The 19752-nt window shown below is 40.5% G+C and overlaps 1 protein-coding gene across 1 annotated transcript in view; it reads right to left on the reverse strand.

Annotated features, from left to right (window-relative positions):
* ADAMTS6 (ADAM metallopeptidase with thrombospondin type 1 motif 6) overlaps nucleotides 1-19752 on the reverse strand; it is a gene marked incomplete in the record, with an annotated part of 313682 nt that overhangs the window by 285339 nt on the left and 8591 nt on the right. Inside the window, 3 exon segments of the mRNA XM_034773659.1 lie at nucleotides 6569-6737; nucleotides 17841-18199; nucleotides 19314-19697. Of these exon segments, the coding sequence (XP_034629550.1) occupies nucleotides 6569-6737; nucleotides 17841-18199; nucleotides 19314-19410 (625 nt within the window).

Raw genomic sequence — 19752 nt, forward strand, 5'->3', positions numbered from 1 at the left:
CCAGGCACAGTGGAGACAATCTTGCACCTCTCTGCTTATTCAGGTAAAACATTGTGGTGGTGCTGTCTGTAAGAATTTGCACCGTCTGGTTCTGAATAGTGGGCATAAATTTTTTTCAGGCTCACGAATAGCCCTGAGCTCCAGGACATTTATGTGGAGGGAAGCTTCCTGAGGTGACCAAAGAGTTTGTGTCTGAAGATGACCAAGGTGGATACTCCAGCCTTTAAAGATGCATCTGTTACCAGAGTCATAGTCAGTTCTGGAGATAGAAATGGAATTCCCTTGCGTATGCTTCATGAATCCAACTATTATTTCAGAGACTGAAACACTGAAGGAGGCACACAAATGGGCATGTCCAGAGGATGCTTGGAAGGGCAATATACCAAATGAAGCCAGCCCTGCAGAAAGAGAAGGTGATGTCTGGCGTGCAGAGTTATGTATATGCACAAGACCATGTGGCTCAGGAGCTGAAGGCAGACATGCACTGTTGTTGCTGGGTTGGACCTGAGGCTGTTGGAAAGGGCAGCTATAAATTGATACCCACACTTTTGGAGATAAGCTATGGCTGATCTGACATGGAGGTCTGCTTCTATGAAAGTTATACGTTGAGTGAGTTGTAACTGTGACTTCTGCACATTTAGTTTCAGACCTACTTGGGAGAACACTTGGGGGTATGTCTACACTAAAAACTTAAGTGGACCTATATTAGATTGACTTACAACCACCACAGTAATTACTGCAGTGGTTCATGTCCACACTACCCTCCTTGGGTTGGTTGTGTGTGTTCTCACCAGGAGTGCTTCCACCAACCTAAGGGGGCAGTTGGGGAGCTCAGAGAACGGTCTCATTAATTAATCATTTTTGTTGCCCTTCTCTGTAACTTTTCCAATTCTAATGCTTACAGGCATTTCCCTCTTGTGACTGCTCCTTTTAATTTCCATTTCACTAGCTTTCTCATTCACTAACTTTCTGAAGTTAAATGCTACTGTGGAGGGCTTCATTGGTATTTCACTCCCCTTCCCCCCCCCCCCCCCCCCACAAAGATGTTAAATTTCATTATATTATGGTCACTATTTCTGAGCAGTTTAGCTATATTCACCTCTTGGACCAGATCCTGTGCTCCACTTAGGACTAAATCAAGAATTGCCTCTCCCATTGTGGATTCAAAAACTAGCTGCTCCAAGAAGCAGTCATCAATCGGGTCTAGAAACTATTTCTTCATCCCATCCTGTGGTGATGAGGTGATTGTAGCTAGTCAACATGGCAATAGTTGAAATCCCCAATTATTATTGGATTTTCTATTTTTATAACCTCTCTAATCTCCTGACTATTTCACAGTCACCATCACCATACTGGCCAGATGGTCAGTAGTATATTCCTACGGCTATATTCTTATTATTCAAACATGGAATTTCTGTCCATAGAGATTTTGTTGTACAGCTTGATTCATTTAAGATTTTTACTATATTTGACTCTTTGCTTTCTTTCACAGATAGTGCCACTCCCTGACCAGCACAACCTAGTCTGTCATTCCTAAACATTTTGTACCCTGATATTCTAGTGTCCTATTGATTGTCATCATTTGACCAGGTATCTGTGATGACATGCTGCTGCTTCTGGGAGCTGCTTGAGATAAGCACCACCCGGAGCTTGCACCCCTGACCTTCTCCCACGCCCCAACCTCCAGCTCTGATACCTCTCCTGCCCTCGAACCCCTCAGTGCCAGCCCAAAGCACCCTCTTGCATCCCCAACCCCTCAGCCCCACCCCAGAGCCCACACCCCCAGCTGGAGCCCTCACCCCTCCAGCACCTCCTAAGTGGAGGCATGGCCAGGCAGCTCTGCACGCTGCCCCGTCCATAGGCGCTGCCCCTGCAGTTCCCATTGGCTGCGGTTCCCGGCCAATGGGAGCTGCGGGGGTGGCGCTTGGGGTGGGGGCAGCATGCAGAGACCCCTGGCTGCTCCTACACATAGGAGCCAGAGAGGGACATGCCACTGCTTCCAAGAGCCGTGCAGAGCGGGGCAAGCCCCCGACCCCGCTTAAGCACTAGAGCAGGGCAAGCCCCGGACCCCGGAGGAAGCTCGAGGGCTGGATTAAAACGTCTGGAGGGCCGGATGTGGCCCCCGGGCTGTAGTTTGCCCCCTCCCTGGTCTAACCCTTGCCAAAATGCAGGATTTGTTGTATCTAAACCATCCAAAACAGATGGCTAGCCAGCCTTTTTTTTTTTTAAACCTCCAGTGAAGGAGCTTCCACAACTTCCCTAAGCAGTCTGTTCCATTGTCCTATTGTTCTTACAGTTAGGAAGTTTTTCCTGAGATTTAATCTAAATCTGCTATGCTGTAATTTGAACCCATTGACTCTTATCCTGCCCTCTGGCAAGAGAGAACAACTTCTCTCCATCTTTTTTATAGCAGCTTTTCAAGTATTTGAAGACTGCTATCATGTCCCCGCTTAATCTCCTCTTTTCCAAATTAAACATACAACATAGTTCCTTCAGCCTTTGCTCATATGGCGTGCATTCCATCCCTTTGATCATCTTTGTTGCTTGCCTCTGGATACATTCCAGTTTCTCCACTTCCTTTCTATACATTGGTGAGCAAAATTGGACACAGTACTCAAGCTGAGGCCTCACCAGCACAGAGTAGAGCAGTACTATCACCTTTTGTGACTTGCATGCTATGTCTCTATTAATGCAACCCAAAATTGCATTTACTTTTTGACGATGCCATGCTTGACAGAAGAAGTGAGCACTTCCATTTACGAGGCCTTGAACCAGCACCAGAGGATTTACCAGATGATTTTCAGAGAGCAGTCTGAGACTTAGAGGTAATGTCAGAGCCTGAATGCTTAGAACACTTCAATTCAAATAGAGAAGGGGAAGGATGATGTTTACTCCCAGACTTACGTTTGGAGTCAGAAGTAGCTGGAGTAGCACTCTGAGTTGATTCAGAATCCCCTGGGTCATGACTGGGGCTTGGTTCAGTTGCAGGTCTTATCACCTCCTTCATGAGGTGAACTTTTAAGATGATAGTCACTCTGCTTCTTAGTGTGGTGCAAAAGAAAGTACAAATAGGGCATTTGTCCCCCTTCTGTCCCTCACCCAGAAAAACCAGACAGCTCTTGTGCCCATCTGTGACAGAGATAACAGCTCTGCTCATGGCACACTGTTTAAAACCTGGGGATTTTTTCATAATAAATCCTCCAGGTACTAATAAAGCTACACCTAAACTAACTATCTTACCCTATCCTAAATACTAACTACAACTATACTAACTATACAGAGAACATTTTCCAGAGCTGGCTAACCAAAGCTAATGTTACAGGGGACTCCAACTCTCACCACAGGCAGTAAGAAGGAAGTGAGAAGGAGGTGGTGGACACACCCCTTTTATGCCCTCACCTAAGAACACAAGGACAATAGAGATATATGTGCTATATAGGGGTACAAAAATTTCCCACTCCAGTGCACTGAGCGCACATGCACATCCGGTGGAAAGTATATGTACACAATCACTCGAAGGAAAACTGAACATCCTCCAGACAATCTGCCCACTTCATGCCACATATCTGAACATCTTTCTCAGATGAGTCAGAAATATCATCTTCCCCATGTCCACCAAATGCTATCGACTGGAGATCCCTCTATACCTGTTTATTTTGCTGATACAGGCTAGGTGTCCTTTGGTACTTTGGTCTAGTCTATATTAGAAATATAGCTAAACTGGCAAACCCTCCTAGCGTAGACACAGTTTATATCAGCCAGAGTGCTTTTACCAGTATAGCTCCTTGAATATATAATAAAGCACTTTTTGCTGATGTAACTGCATCTACACTACAGCTTTTGCTGGTTTCAAAGTGGTATCTTTTAAAAAAAAAATCACAACCTAACCAACATTACTATATCAGCAAACGTTTCTAGTGTAGACCTGGTCCTGGGATTTGGAAGTTGAGAAAGGATGAAAAAAAGAGATCTTGTCAGAGGTCCTGAGGAAGTTTGAGGGTTTTACAGTTGTGGGCCGGAGGAGGAGTGGAGTGGGCAGGGTGGAAGACACACACATCTGGGAGAAATGTGGAGAGTATGTCAGGAGAAGGAACTTGGGACAAGGAGGTTCCAAGGCAGTGAGGGGAAGTAGAGAGGAATCTGTTGCAGGTGATGGTTTGCATTTGGGGGGGAGGGGTTATGAATGTGAGGGACTTGAGGGTGGGAGGGATTTGAAAGCTGTGGGTAGTATATGGACACTTTTAAGAGAGTGCAGAGACACATTTTATAGGACTGCAAGCTCTCAATATACACATTTGATGAACTGTGTGTGTGATGATCACCTCTTAGAATATGCCCACACCAGGCTGGTCATCTCACCTCCCCTCAGTTGTCACGGATGACTTTTTGGGTATAGTTAATTATCTTTCTCCCCACATGGTGTCCTTAGGAGGGGCTGATATGTCTTCCCTGCTCTGGGGCTGTGATAAATGAAGGGGGAGATAGCTCCTTTTTATGGACACCCAGCCAGCCAGTACCTATAAAATCCCTCTTAGTAGCTGTTCTCTAATTGCTTTACCTATAAAGGGTTAAAAAGTCTCACTGCTATGCATAGGTAAAAGGAAGTGAGTGGGCACCTGGCCAAAAGAGCCAATGGGAAGACTAGAACTTTTTAAAATTGAAACAAGACTCCCCTTTTGTCTGTCTGTTGTTCTCCGGGGAGAGGCAGATAGGGCTGCAGTTATGCTGTAAGAAGCTTTGGGCCAGATATGAAAAATCGTCAGTATCATACCTAGAAACTACTCATCTAAAACCCCAGATATGTAAGTAGATTAGGAAATGTCTAGGAAGACGCAATTAGGTTTATCCTTTTTATTTCTTTATGGCTTGTGGACTCCTCTGTGCTAACCCCAAATGCTTTTGTTTTGCTTGTAACTTTTAAGCTGAACCTCAAAAAAACTATTCTTGATGCTTAATCCTTGTAGTTACTCTTTTAAAATCTAGCAATAGCCTAAGTTTCCAGATGTATGTTCTTCTTTTTTAAAAAAATAAAATTAATCTTTTTTAAGAACATGATTGGATTTCTGTGTCTTAAGAGGTTTATGCACATGTTGTTTAATTAGCTGGTGGCAACAGCTGATTTCCTTTTTGTTCTTTCTCCTTCTTTTTTTTCTTTTCTTTTCCGGAGGGGGGGGGGTGAAAGGGCTTGAGGGTACCCCACAGGAAGGAATTCCCAAGTGCGCCTTCCTGGGCTCTCAAGGGGGTTTTGCACTTGGGTGGTGCAAGGTAATTGAAAAGCTGTAATCTTGGAAGTTTAATACAAGCCTGGAGTGGCAAGTATTAATTTTTAGAATCCTTGCGGGCCCCCACCTTCTGCACTCAAAGTGCCAGAGTGGGAAATTAGCCTTGATAGGGGCTATGATCATGGGGAAAAAAGCAGTAACCTACATTCCATGATCCTTTCATTAAATAGGAGGAATTGAAGGGTGCTGTTCCCCACACAGAGGAAGAACACAATTAACTGAACCACTCAGGAAAGCTCTCCTCCAGGTATGGGTTTGTGTGTTGTAATCTCAGTCAGATGGTGCCAGCAAGTTACAGTCTCCAACAATAGCAGCCAACAGAGATTACGTCAATAATGAATTAGTTACCTTTTTTTATTTTGAAATTAATATTTGCCAAACCTGTCCTATGCACAAGATCTTACTGAGGACTAATGCCCAAGATTAAAGTGAATTTTTAAGAACAAACTATTCTTAAGATGTACATAAACAATAAAAGGTTAGACCATTTGTCAAAGATGTAAAAAATATTTTTTTAGTTCCATAAATCTAAAACAGCTTGTTAGATTTACTCTAAACTGACCTAAAAAAAGTTATCTTTTGGCCTCAGTCTAAGCAGGGAACATTGAGGACAATAGAAGAGTTTTGAAAAAGTTTAAAGTGGATGGAAAATTGGGCTATGAATGGAAACATCTTTCAACCAAAACTATGATTTCACTCCCATGACACACATAATTAAATCACCTATGCAACTATTTTGGGAGTAACCTTAACAAACTGAATCAATAATCAGTATCAAAGAGTATCAAAGAAAAAATTGGTCACTTCCAGCTCATTTCCAAATATATTATTAATCATAACATCAACACACATTTATCATGTGTCAAGTTTTTTCAAATGAGATACACAACAATTACTAAACATTCAGCTGTAATACTTAGTCACTCAAGTCATGCCTTCCAGTCAGGGATGAGGTACACTTACAGCACACTGTGAGGAAGCCTGCGCTCATCACTACCACTGTACTCAATACAGGAATAAAATAAGACTCACTCCCAGTGCCTTAGCCTTCAAAGACACTACATTCTTGACTTGAATCTGAAAAAAATGCAAAGCTACTTTTCAAAGGGGTGAACAGCATCATCCAAGAGGAGAGTTCCTAATGCAAAACTCACTATAATAAAACCCTATTACATACTGTACATGGAACCAATGTAGAAATAATATAAAGGTATTTTTAGTTTTAAATCTTAAATGACACTTTTTTTAAAAGAGTGAAAGCATAATTGATGTTCATGCTTATTTACCTGAGACGCCACAATGAGCATGATCATAGAGATGTCGTTGGTGCATGGCAGACTTCTTGTAAATAACATGGGGACGACCACTTTCATAACTAAAATGATTGGAATTTTCAGTTATATTCCTTAAAGGCTCAATGAAATACTCTTCATCTTCTGTAGCAATAACGCCATGCTTAAAGGAGAATAAAAAGACAAACAAAAGCAACTAGTTACTGTTTCTCTGCAAATATCCTTCATTATAAGACAACATACTAAACAGAGCAAACTCCAGCTTTCCTCCCATTGAACTCACAGCAAAATCCCCATTGACTTCCATGGGAGAAGGAGCGGGCTCTTATTAGCAACACAAAGAGAAAATGAGGAAGAAATTACTGCCTTCCTTCCTCAATTCTTTCCCACCATTTTTGGCCAGATGTGGTAAGACAGCAAGAGACATTTTTGGTGTGTGACAATCAGCCTTTTTTTCCCCTCATGAAACAATCTATTGACAAAGATGTTCCAGAATTATATGATTCATATCCATTAAAAATGATGCCAAGCCAAAATGGCCTTGTTCAAAGAGTGAACACAGTGTCTCTCTATGATGGCATACCAAGAGATGTTTTAATGCAACACATTGCATCAAAAGAGAAAACTTACATAACAGATTTATTTTAGGCAAATATTATTCAATGAAACCACTGTGTTTTGTATCCAAATGCTGAATTCTAACACTATATTGCACTTCTTTAGGCTCAAATTAATAACATTCATTAATTTACACTATTTATGAGGTACTTTTTAAATATACATTTTTACCTCAGAATTCCACTACAGATCTTAGGCAGATCATGATTGTAGCAGATTATTCACTAGTTTGGATTCTCCCCAGGAAACTGATCATTTTTCCAAATTTTATAATGCATGAGAGAAGTCCTTTTATTCTTCATTACTTCCATGTTTGCAATCTCAGAGTCTCATGAAAGGGGAAGTGGTTAAGGAAGGAAAGGAGACATGTCAGGCCAACTCCACAAATTCCTACATGCCTTAATATGTGGATTTTCAGCCATTAAAACTGAATTTAGAAGAAATAACTCCAGCTTTGAAGTTCCTTTGTATGTGGAAACACTAGGGAATTGCCTTATAGACATAATTCCACACTATATCTGCCAATCTGAAGATTCCAGTCCCTACATCAACACCTAAGGGCTTTGGAATTGATGACAATCTTTACAATACGAGAGAGAGAAGTATGGAACAGCAAGAGGATTGGGAAGCAGGAAGTTTCAAATTCTAACCCTGGTTCTGTGGTCTTAGGCAAGTCACTTAGGAACTGATACTATTTACATTAAAGGCATTATAAAGACTATCTTGAAGTCAACCAGAGTTAGACATAGTTTTAAATAGTCCATTTGGTATGTCTACACTGAAGGAAAAAGAACCACACTGCAGCGGGTCTCAGAGGCTTGGTCTACAGACTTAGGCTTGAGGGGCTTGCACTACGGTGCTAAAAATAGCAGTATAAACATTCCTGCTTAGGCTGGATGTTGGGCTCTGAGACCCACCCACCAGGTGTCTGTAGACCCTGTCTCTGAGACTCGCTGCCACGGGTTTTATTTTGCAGTGTAGACATGGTCTGACTATTTAACTGAGCATACTCAGCATCTCCCAGGTGGTGCTCAGAACCTCTATTTTCAAAAATTAACACATAAGCTATTGTGTCTCAGCAGGCAGTGTAACATGCATACAGCAAGATTGTAAGGGGTCATTTTACAAGGCTGTAACGTTCACCTAATGACTTATAAAAACTGCCAGCGGTACCCTGTACATTTGCACATCCATATTTCAGTAGTTTGTATATAGCTTGTGAAGTGCTGTGGGACACTTTGGAAAGAAAGGTGCTTTACATATGTACCTTATACATTTATTTTCAAAGAATATGAGCACATATCCTAAACTGCACACACAGCTTTCAGTTGCCTTTTCCTACATGGAAACCATTACCATAAATGCTCCTCTTCTACAGTAGTTTTCACTACATGTTCACTAAACTGAGTTACTTCACAAAAGAAATAACATCTGGGCTCAAATTTAGCCAGCATATGCTGGTTCCAGACCTCTTCCATACCACCTTCTTCTTGTTCCACATCTAAGGCTAAGTCTACACTGGGGGGTGATCGATTTAAGATACGCAAATTTAGCTACGTGAATAGCGTAGCTGAATTCGACGTATCCGAGCCGACTTACCCCACTGTGAGGACGGCAGCAAAACGACCGCCGCAGGTCCCCCATCGATGGCGCTTACTCCTACCTGGGCTGTTGGAGTACGCGCGTTGATTCGGGGATCGATTGTCGCGTCCCGACGAGATGCGATAATTTGATCCCCGAGAGATCGATTTCTACCCGCCGATCCAGGCGGGTAGTGAAGACAAGCCCTAAGTTTTCATTTAAAATAAAAATGAACGGCTAAATTCACAAAAGGGGCTCAAGCACTTAACTACCCTTTTAGGCACCTAAGTACAACATTTAGGTGCCACTGGCATTCACAACCCCCCCACTCAGCTATTACCTAACCTAAAGTCACTGTGTTTCCACCAATAAAAATCCTTGCAACATTTCTGCCAGTGGGCATGTGCAAAGCCACCAAAATCCTGACATTTCCAAGCTGCTCAGCATCTAATGCTCATCTAAGCTCAAGCAGGATTCATAAGCTAGACATTCCCCTTCCTGACTTGGCTGTTGGGCCCAATCCAGTAGGCATGCTCTGAGTGTGCCTAACCCACACCAGACAAACAGGAGGAAATGGTGGCCACCCCTTATATACAGTAGGCCAATAGTTAGAGCACTCACCCAAGATTGTGAAAGATCCAGGTTCAAATCTCTCTTCCTCCCCCAATTCTTAAGAAGGACTTAAACCCAGAGCTTTCAGCTACATGCCCTAACCGCAGGGCTATGGCATCATTCTCACTCACTAACTGCTCACACAGCTTTCAGTTGCCTTTTCCTACATGGAAACATGTGAGTGACAATTGAAGTATGTCATACAAAATGATACAGGAGCGACTGAAAAAGACCCATTCAAGAATATCCTCCTATAGCCAGTGGTTGAGGGGGGAATCCTTCACCTAGGAGGTAGAAGACTTAGGTTCTAGTCTTCGCTTTTAATCTGGTCAAAGCGGCACTTCAGGATTCCAGCATCCGAGATGAGTGCTCTAATCACTAAGCTAGTGGATATACGCAGGGTAGCTGCAGCTCCTCCTCACTTTTTCTTTAGAAAGCACTGACCTGGCTTAGGTGCCTAACTCCGGGCGGAGGTTCATGATCGGGCATCCCAAGCAGAGACAGATGCCTCACTTCCTTTGAAGGGTGGGGCTTAAGCAACACCCCTCCCCTCAGCATTTCCTATTGGCTAGCTTAGGCAGCTCCCCGTTCAGCATGCTGGCTTCTGTAAATCCTTGTTTTAGGCACCAACACATAATGTAGGGAGCTTAAGAGCCTAAGCTGAGGTTGTGAATTCCACTAGGCAGCAGGTTGCCTAAAGGTTAGATGCCTATATCCCTCTTATAAATCTAGCCCTAAAGCCTGGTGTACACTTAAATTTAGGTTGACATATCCCTGATAGACATAGCTATGTCAAGCTAACCTCCAGTGTAGATAACCTCCAGCTATGTCTCTGGAAGAATGCCTCCACTAATCTATCTACTGTCTTTCGGGGAGGCAGTGTTCCTACACTGATGGAAAAAACCCTTTTGTCACAGTAGGCTGTATCTATACTATGGGGTTATGCCAGCATAGTTACGGTGACGTATCTATGCCAGTATAGTCCACATAATGTATAAACTGAGTCTCTAGCTGTTATATGGTTGCTGAGATACACTAGGGTCATGTTTTTGAGGCTAACAGATGGAGTGATATCTGCCTGTGTTTACAGAACCTAAATCTGAAAGGCAAGATCTGTTCCATTCATTTCAAAGGGTACTAACTCAAATATTAATGATAACACTTCAAATTTCAACATTAATTCACTGCTCAATGCATGTAAGAAAAGAGAGAGAAAATAAATACTACAAAGATCTGCAATCTACTGTGAGTAAAAAACCATAGCACCACCAGTGAGTATTGCCATACTTTTCTACCTCAAATCAAGAAATTCAACAGTACGTATCTGGCCTAGCCTATACATAGGTTGCACTGGTTTAACTAAAGTTTAGTTTTTAAAGTGATTTTGTTAAACAAGGACAAAAACTCTGTCTATATATCATGTTAAGCCTGGTGTATATCATTTAACTTGCATCAATAAATTTATATATGCAAACTAAACAGTTATAACCAGTTTGATACAGGTGTACCCACACAAGGGGTTTGCAGTGATTTAACTAAATTGATTTTGAAACATATTTTAGATAAACCAATGCAGCCTCCGTACATAGTCAATGACTATATCAACAAGAATACAGAACAATTATGATCTTTGCAATATTAGAAAGTATATGCATTTAGAAATGTTTCCAGTTTGTACACCTTTAGTCAGTTTTGGCTAATGAATTCTAGGAATTGTGCTATTACATCCGAAGTGAAACTTTAAAGCACACTTTGGGCCTGCCCTTCCACTCCTTAGTCAGGCAAAACTTGCACTGACAGCAATAAGAAGCTTCTTTGAATAAGGAGTGTTAGATTGAGCTGACCATTAAGTAATTAAACTTTTTTATGTTTTTTAATTAATTTTTCATTTTGTGTTTTCTATTCTATTTCTATTCTACATAGGTTTTTATACCATATTCATCACCAAAGAATGTGAGTGCCTTCCAGTAATGCACTAAGCAAAATGACTACACATATGTCACATGTTGTTTGTTCTCTCATCCTCACCCCAGAAAGAAAAGCATGTGGAGTGGGGAGTCTTGTTTTGGTAGGGTGTATTTTTGCTTGCTTGAATATATACAGTACATGAGTTAAACCTCAAGGTCAAAACACGAGTAAAGATCATCACAATGTAAAAGTGACCTCTAAGAAATTTAATAAAATGTTAATCAAGGTAGTTCTTTAACTGATGAAACATCATCAGCATAGCATATTCTTAAGCATCATTTGGAGGAAGAGATGGTGATCTGGAGAGGGACTGGCACATTGTGGAATCTAAACAAGGCCATTTTTATAGACTCAGTGTCCTGCTTACTCTTGTTTGGGGAGAGGCAGCCAGCATATATTTCTTAAGGGTATGTCTACATCACCCGCCGGATCGGCGGGCAGCGATCGATCCAGCAAGGATCAATTTATCGCGTCTAGTCTAGACATAATACATCAACCCCCGAGCGCACTTCCATCGATTCCTGTACTCCAGTGCCACGAGAAGGACAGGCAGAGTCGACAAAGGAGTGGCAGCAGTCGACTCACTGCGGTGAAGACACCACGGTAAGTCGATCTAAGTACGTTGACTTCAGCTATGTTATTCACATAGCTGAAGTTGCATAACTTAGATCGATCCCCCTCCCCCCCAGTGTAGACCAGGGCTAAGCTGATGGAACTTTGTTAAATTTTTTTGCAGATCACCATTAATAAACTTAATTTATGGCTTGCAATTAAAGCTGTCTATCTAATGGAAAAGAAGTATAATTTTACTAATAAAATAGTTTTTCTTAGGGTTTCAACCACTTTCTATTATAAAACCCTAATTATGGAGAGGCTACCATTTCTCCATAATGGGTGATACTCTATTTTAGCCCCCTATAAACTTCAGCTTTGAACACTGGTTTGGCCTGAAAATTGTCAGATATCTGTGAAGGCAAAAGAAAACATTTTTGCCCAGGGAGGGTAGGGGAACCACATCACAGTGTTTTTGAATTACGGATTACTCAAAAATTACCATGATTTCAAATATTGTCTTTTTAAATGTTTTTGTCTTTATCTAGTTTACTAACACTCCTTCAAACTTTCCATGTGGTTAAAATTCCTTGAAAAAACTCAAGTGCTGTCTATATATGGAAAAATATTTCAAAACTAAAAAAAATATATGGCTTTTCTGGATAGTTTTGGTCCAATCCTGTTCCTACTGAATTCAGTAATAGTTGTAAACCCAGTCCTGTACCTGCTGAAAACCTATTTCCTTGTTTTTATGAATTTGAGGTTTCTAAATGATGTTATAGGTAACTATGTTGTTTGGTAGCAATCTTAACTGGGTTTTGAAACAAGTTTTTTGGGAGAAGGTGTTTGTACGAGTTACCATTTAAAATATACCTATTACAAAAATATTATGGATGACATAATTTTCTCCATCAGGGGTAAAGCATAGAATTAATATCTGACTTTTCATATCTTCCTGAAGAAGCCCAACATGTTGCTTTTCTCTTGTTCTTCTGTGAGGACCAGACATGAATAAATAACGTATTTCTATGTATTAGGCTATTTCTAGATTACAAGCTAGGAGTATGATTCCCCTGCTCATGTACAGATACTCACACTAGCTCTCACAGAGCTAGCCACTGCTGCTACCTGTGCTACTACAGCTACCCTGCTATTTAGATTCACGCTATGTTTGTGCACATGAGCAGGGGAATCACCTCACCAGCTGCTACTGTAAACGTAGGCATAGTTTGCTCCTTGTATTGACTTTGCTCTTTCTGAGACTTTCTAATCCACACATCTAAAAGCATTTTAGCAACTGAGTAAATAGTAGCTTTCCTACTTTAATTTGTACACATATGTATTGTTGCTTGACAATAATGGAAGCTTCCTACACAATTTTCCACTGAAAGTTACAAATGTGCCAACATAAATACAGCTCCACCCACTCCTCAACCGTTCTTGCACAGTACATAGATAGTTGCACATTCATGCTGCAAATGACTATGTTTGTATGTGTGCGCTCATTTCCCAGTAATTACATACACACACAGGACAGCCTTTATAGGATCTTGTGAAAGCTAAGCCCACACACAAAATACCCATTTCCATCAAAGGGAACTCCACTCAGACAGATCTAGAACAGGATATGGTCTGGGTTTTAATCTTCATAAATCAAATAATATTTTTAAATGTCATCCAAAGTGTCATATTTAAAATTGATTTCACATCTATGAAAATATTTAGTTGTGTTAAATGGTAATTACTTTAAAAGATGGACAAGGCGGGTGAGCAACTCAACATGAGCTCCCAGTACCAGATGCTGTCACAAAAAGGGCCAATGTGATCCTTCAGTTTATACACAGGGAAGTAGTAAGGAGGAGTATAGAGAGGATTTCTCCTCTGTATACTGCATTGTTGAGACTGGCACCAGAATACCATGCACAGTTCTAGTCTCTGCATTTTTAAAGGATGTTGCTTGACAACGGTGCAAAAAGGAGTCTAAAAAATGATTCCGAGGCTGGAGAAAATGCCTTACAGTTAGAGACTTAAAGAACTGCTTAGCTTATCAAAAAGAAGAATGAGAGGTGACTTGATCAGAATGGGATCAAGTGGGAGAAAATACCAGGTACTAAAGGATTCCTTAAACCTAACAAAGAAAGACGTAACAAGAACCAATGGCTGGAAGCTGAAGCCAGACAAATACATATTGTAAATAAGGTCCACATTTACCAGTGAGGGTGATTAACCATTGAAACAGACTACCAATGGAAGCTGTGGATTCTCCATTTCTTGATGTCTTCAAATCCAAGCTGGATGCCTTTCTGGAAATTATGCGTTAACCCAACTTTAGTCAAATACAAGTTATTGACCTCAATGCAAAAGTAACTGGGTGAAATTTAAGTGCCTGTGATATGCAGGAGGTCAGACTAGATGATCTAATAGTCCCTTCTGGTCTTAAACTCTATGAATATGAATCCTATGAAATGTTAGGATAGAAGAAATGACAGTATATAATATTACTCTCTGTTTGCACTTCTAAACAGGGTCTTTATGAACTTAGTGTGTGTTACTTTGAAAATGACAGGTTGTAATAAACAAAAAATATTTTTCTTACAACAACAGAATGAGGCTTTCCTGCCATTATACCTTGGAAGTAGCTCAGTAAGAACATCTCCCCTTACTCCATTAGAGACTTCTTTCTCCATATTCATGACATGTTTACTAAAGTGAGACTTTAAACTGAGACTCTTGGAAAAGGAATAATTGGTCACCTGTAATTCTGTTTCCCTGAAGATATCATTTGACTGTATTCCTATTCTTGGCTCTCAGCTTGCCAGCCTGGGACAGGGTAGAATTGTCTCAAAGGCATCTGGGCCTCTCAGGCACAGCCTTATTCTAAGATCAAATGCTAGTGCCTCAATACCTTCAAGAACATTTTGTTTTAGTTCCTTGAGGAGGGGAAAAACAAAGCTCCTCACATTCAAAATATAATAGATACCAAAGACTATTTGTGATAGGAGGAAACTTTCAGGAAAAAAAAATTAGTAATTGAAAATGTAGGCCCATCCACATATCTAAGAGGAGGAAGGCATGTGAAGTAGGAATTCAAACAAATGACCTCTCCAGAGAAGCAGAATTGTCAATAAGTAATTATTCTTTCTTTATCACACTGACTTGGTTCCTACTCTTAGAGGCTAAAAACCACAGGACAATCTCCAAAAACCCCAGTTTTAGAGGAATAAAAGAAACTATACAAAATAGTTTCAGACAGTCCAGAGAATGATGGAGACTTCCCAAATTTCCCCCAAAAAAACAGATGCTGGGAGAACTAGAAGCAGGGCAAGATTAAGGCACAAGCTAGAGCCTCAGCTCCTGCAGATTTGTGATTACAGTAGAATGTAAGCTTTCAATGTAAGAAGGGAAGTTTCTACTCTCAGTGGTGGGAAGGAAAAGTTTGAAAATATGACGTGACTGTAACTGATTCAGTGACTTCTGCCTGAAATGACAGAGAGCCTGAAAAAATAGCTGTGGGATGGGTTCATCTGAACGGAGTGTTAACTCCAAAACCCACTGCTCTGGAGGGCCCTGCCAACATCATCCAGCAAAGGAGTCTCTGTGTGGCAGGAGACGTGTGCAGTGAGCCCAGCCAAGAGTGCAGTGAGATATCCCAACAGCTGAAGTGTAAGTTCTGGAGGGTCCCCACCTCTTTTAAAGAGAAGGGGAAAGAGAGCCTTACTTCCACCCCTGCTCCTTCTTCTGGGGAGTGAAAGGAGCCCCATAACACTGTCTCAGCCTTTCTGGGAGGGGTAGTGGGCTTTGTGACACTGCCATTCGAAGTAGGAGACATGACCCTGGTGAGGGGCAGGCCCACAAGAGAATAGGCCTTGAGAATCCCTATCTGTGGTGTGCTTGGGGACCCAGAATTATCTTAATCCAGCCCTGGTTGGAAGAAATCCTGAACAAGCATCAATAGCCAGACACCAAAGATAATGAATTAAACGGGAAACCTGACACTTAAAGTTAGGCGTCAATGCTCTGGAAGCACAGTGTGCTGAGAAGGTCAAACTACTGACAAAACACTGAGACTATCAACCTACTGAGAAGCCAGAGGAATGTCTGAGGGAAGTGACAAGGCCAGTGACCAACAGACACCTGCTGAAGACACTGGAGCATGTGAACCATGCAAGTCAAAAGGAGCTCCCTATCTCAAGGAGATGCCAATAACCTCAAGATGTCCCCAGCTATGCAGCTAAAAGTTTTGAAGGAAAGCTAGCACCGGCGAATGAGATGGCTAGAGGAGAAATCAAATGTTATAGAAATGGTGTTAACACCAGTGTCAAAGTCTGTAGGCGTGGCAGACAACAGGGATCATCTGCAACGACCCCAGCTCTGACAGGGAGCTTGTGAGCTGGCCAAGACCAGACAGGAACAAAAATGGAATGTCCAGAAGGGCTCTGAGGCACTGTCAGTTGATCTCAAAATGAGGTGAGCCAGCCTGTGCCTCAAAGGGCAAACATTTCTGAGTGTCGGGGCATTCGGGCATGTACACTAGCAAGCTGAGACCCAAGAGTGGAGCTGCAGTCACTACAGTATCTTTAGAATACAATCTACATGCCGATAACTCAGTGTATTAGCATAAGACACATCCTTAAAGATGAAAACACATCCTTACAGATGAACTGCAAAGGTAAAGTGAAATTGAAGTTAAGCCCAGAAACATGTATTGTATGCCCCCACTCACCAGGCTGTGGATGCATTTAAACACAGAAATACATTTTAACTAAGCTTCTTACATTTGACTTTCCCTCTTGAAATCCTTCTGGGGGAGAAGTGCCCCAGAATGCATCACTCAGATAACACAGATACAATTAGCTAAGTGAACATCAATCTATCTAGTGAGCTAGGTTATCATATGGCACTCTGTACTGTAATAGTAGACTTTTGTTATCAATGAATATCACAGGATGTATTATTCTATGACACCTGCAGGGGAAGAAAGGAAGTGCTCAAAGTAATTCAGAGAAAAAAACATTTCAACATTCTGCACCTAATACAATAAAATCCTAATCTTTGTTGGGGGCCTCTACAGGCTACTGTAATAGAAACAGTAAAATAATAATATTTTTGCAGTGGATAATAGCAATATGTATTTTAAAATTTACTACAGCACTCAGTAGACTCTTGGTTTAGTACTTCCCAGTCATGATCTTTTATTTTATCACTTTGTAATTCCCTAGCCTATTGTTATTTTTAGGCTTCAATTATAGTATTAGGGGGTAAGACTTTTTCCATATAAGAACTAGTGCTGAATGACCAAGAGTTTCATCAACAATGAGAGAATTTTTTTTCAAAAACCATTGTAAATACTTGGATTTCTAACACTACTGTTACTTTAAAGCACTTTTATTTGATTTATAAATATAAAGATCCTGTAAAAAATGTAAATAATTACTGTGGCTTTTCTATTTGCAAAGGATTCTGTTTTCCTGTTCACTCCTTGGAACTGTAGCACAGAAGACTTGAAGGCCAGAGAGTTTTCCTTCCTCATTATTTATTTCAGGCCTTTTGGACACAATACTGAGAGGTGCTATACACCCTGAACTGGAAGTTCATGCCAGTCAGTCAATTGCAAAAGGCACTCAGCACCCATAAGACCAGACAATTTTATTCCTGGAGTTTGCAACAGTCCTGACAAATCTAATCTCACTCCATAACTAATCTTGCAGCCCTAATACAGGCACTGGCAGCACTAAAATTTTGTCTGAAATAGGACTACAGGATTGGGCCTTAGTACTTAGAATAAGTACTTTTCCTCAGGAGCCAGAATTCAGTTCCTTGCCTTTCTGTGTGTTTGCTTCTTGCAGGAACTCAAAGAACATGAACATATGCTAATTAAGTTCTTCCTCTATATTTTAAAGGGGAAAGTACACTAAAATATATAACATGCACTTACCAGACCATTGCAGTTGCTTAAAGCCACTTTAGTTGTGCTATGTTGGTCTTGCAAATATCCTGTGTAATGACAGTGGTCTAACAAATCATGTTTCCATTTAGGTCCATCTTTCCCCCAGTATTCTACTGTAAAATGTTTGGACACCAAATCTGTGTTGAGAATCAGGTTTAAATGAAAGTGCTTGCCATAGGCAGAAAGTTTAAAAAATAATTTAGATGCTTGGTCATAAAGGTCTGTACTCCTCTTCCTTCTGCTTGAGGGTTCATCATCTTTCACAGTAAAGCTGAGGAAGGCTCCATTTTGATCAACCCTTATTGGGACTGTTAGTTGGTAATGTTCAAGGTAAGACAGGAATTCCTCTTTGTAATCACAAGGTAAGCCAGTCCAGGAAATGGGCATAAAAGAAAAGAAAATATAACAGGAAACAACAAGTAGTAGTATAAACATTAACCACAGTTGGCTAAATCCCATCACCCTCATGAGTGAAAGTTGAATTCAGGTATATGCAAGGTGAAAAGCTTTGCTAAATAAAATCAAGGAAAATATTCTATTTTTAGAAAGAGTCAGCAAAATTCACGCAGGTCCCTGTTAATTTGATGTCACTAGAAATGAAAATATTTCAAATTCACTATATATTTTTCCTATTTAACCTACTATGTAAACATTTGGGGCTACATTCTACACTGTGAAGAATGTACATCTACCAATGATTTCATTTAAAGACAAAAACTATTAGATCCACCTGCGAAAATAAAAACAGTTGCAATGAAAAACTATCTTTGCAAAAACATTTAAATATATCCTCATTTCACTAAAAAAGGCTACAAATGCAAATATTTCAAGATATGTTTTAGACTCTTATAGTTTCTGCAATTTTAAAAAATGTTTATGAGAACATGGCCAGTCTTTAATGTGCTATTCTCTGCACCTTGAAATCTTTAAGCCATAATTTGAGGACTTCAATGGCTCAGACACAGGTTTGATACAGGAGTGAGTGGGTGAGATTGTGTGGCCTGCAGGAGGTCAGACTAGATGATCATAATGGTCCCTTCTGACCTTAAAGTCTATGATTCTATGATTAAATTTAATTTGCGGGACTTTGTTATAGTTAAAGTTAGAAATAAAAGAAATTAAAACATCAATCTCAAGATACACTTTGACCTAATGGGTTTCTCTGTAAATGAACTTTCATCATAGGTGCTGGAACTAGGAGTGCTGGGGGTACTGTCACACCCCCTGGCTAGAAGTGGTTTCCGTCATATACAGGATTTACAGTTTGGCTCAATAGCTTTCAGCACCCCCACTATACAAATTGTTCCAACACCCCTGACTTTCATGATAAGAAATCATGAGAAAACTACATAAGTGTCAATATGATTACTAGCTATTTAGATAACAATGGCTTAGGAAAGCATTACCTGAAATTAGTGCAAAAGGGATATATCTTTCCAGCTATAAAAGTGGGACCCCTACCTTGAGAATTATATGAAAGCCTGTTGTCACTGTGAAATTCCGATGAAGCCATGACTAGGCTCAAAATCCAGGTCAACGTCTTCCACAAAATTTCCATAATTTAGAAAAACAGAAAGGGTTTGGGGTTTTTTGGAGGGCTACCTATGTGCTATAGAGTTAACTCCACTCCAGAATCGCACCATAACAGGGATATTTATTTTATATTTCTTCCAAAATAATTATTGGATGTTCCACTTTTTGACAGGTACTCTTTTCCAACAACCTGTGCTTTCTTCTATATCTGCAGTCATTTTCTCAGTTCAAAAACAAGTATGTTGTAAAATTCCTTTAGATATCAATAAGGTGTCAGACTTGATAGTTATTAAACTTTGTCCATTTCTTTACCTGAAAAAAAGAGAAAAAAAGGCATATCAAAGTAAGGTCTACTTTAAATTGGAAG

This window comes from Trachemys scripta, chromosome 6 (genome assembly GCF_013100865.1).
Source record: "Trachemys scripta elegans isolate TJP31775 chromosome 6, CAS_Tse_1.0, whole genome shotgun sequence".
NCBI classification, from domain to species: Eukaryota; Metazoa; Chordata; order Testudines; family Emydidae; genus Trachemys; species Trachemys scripta.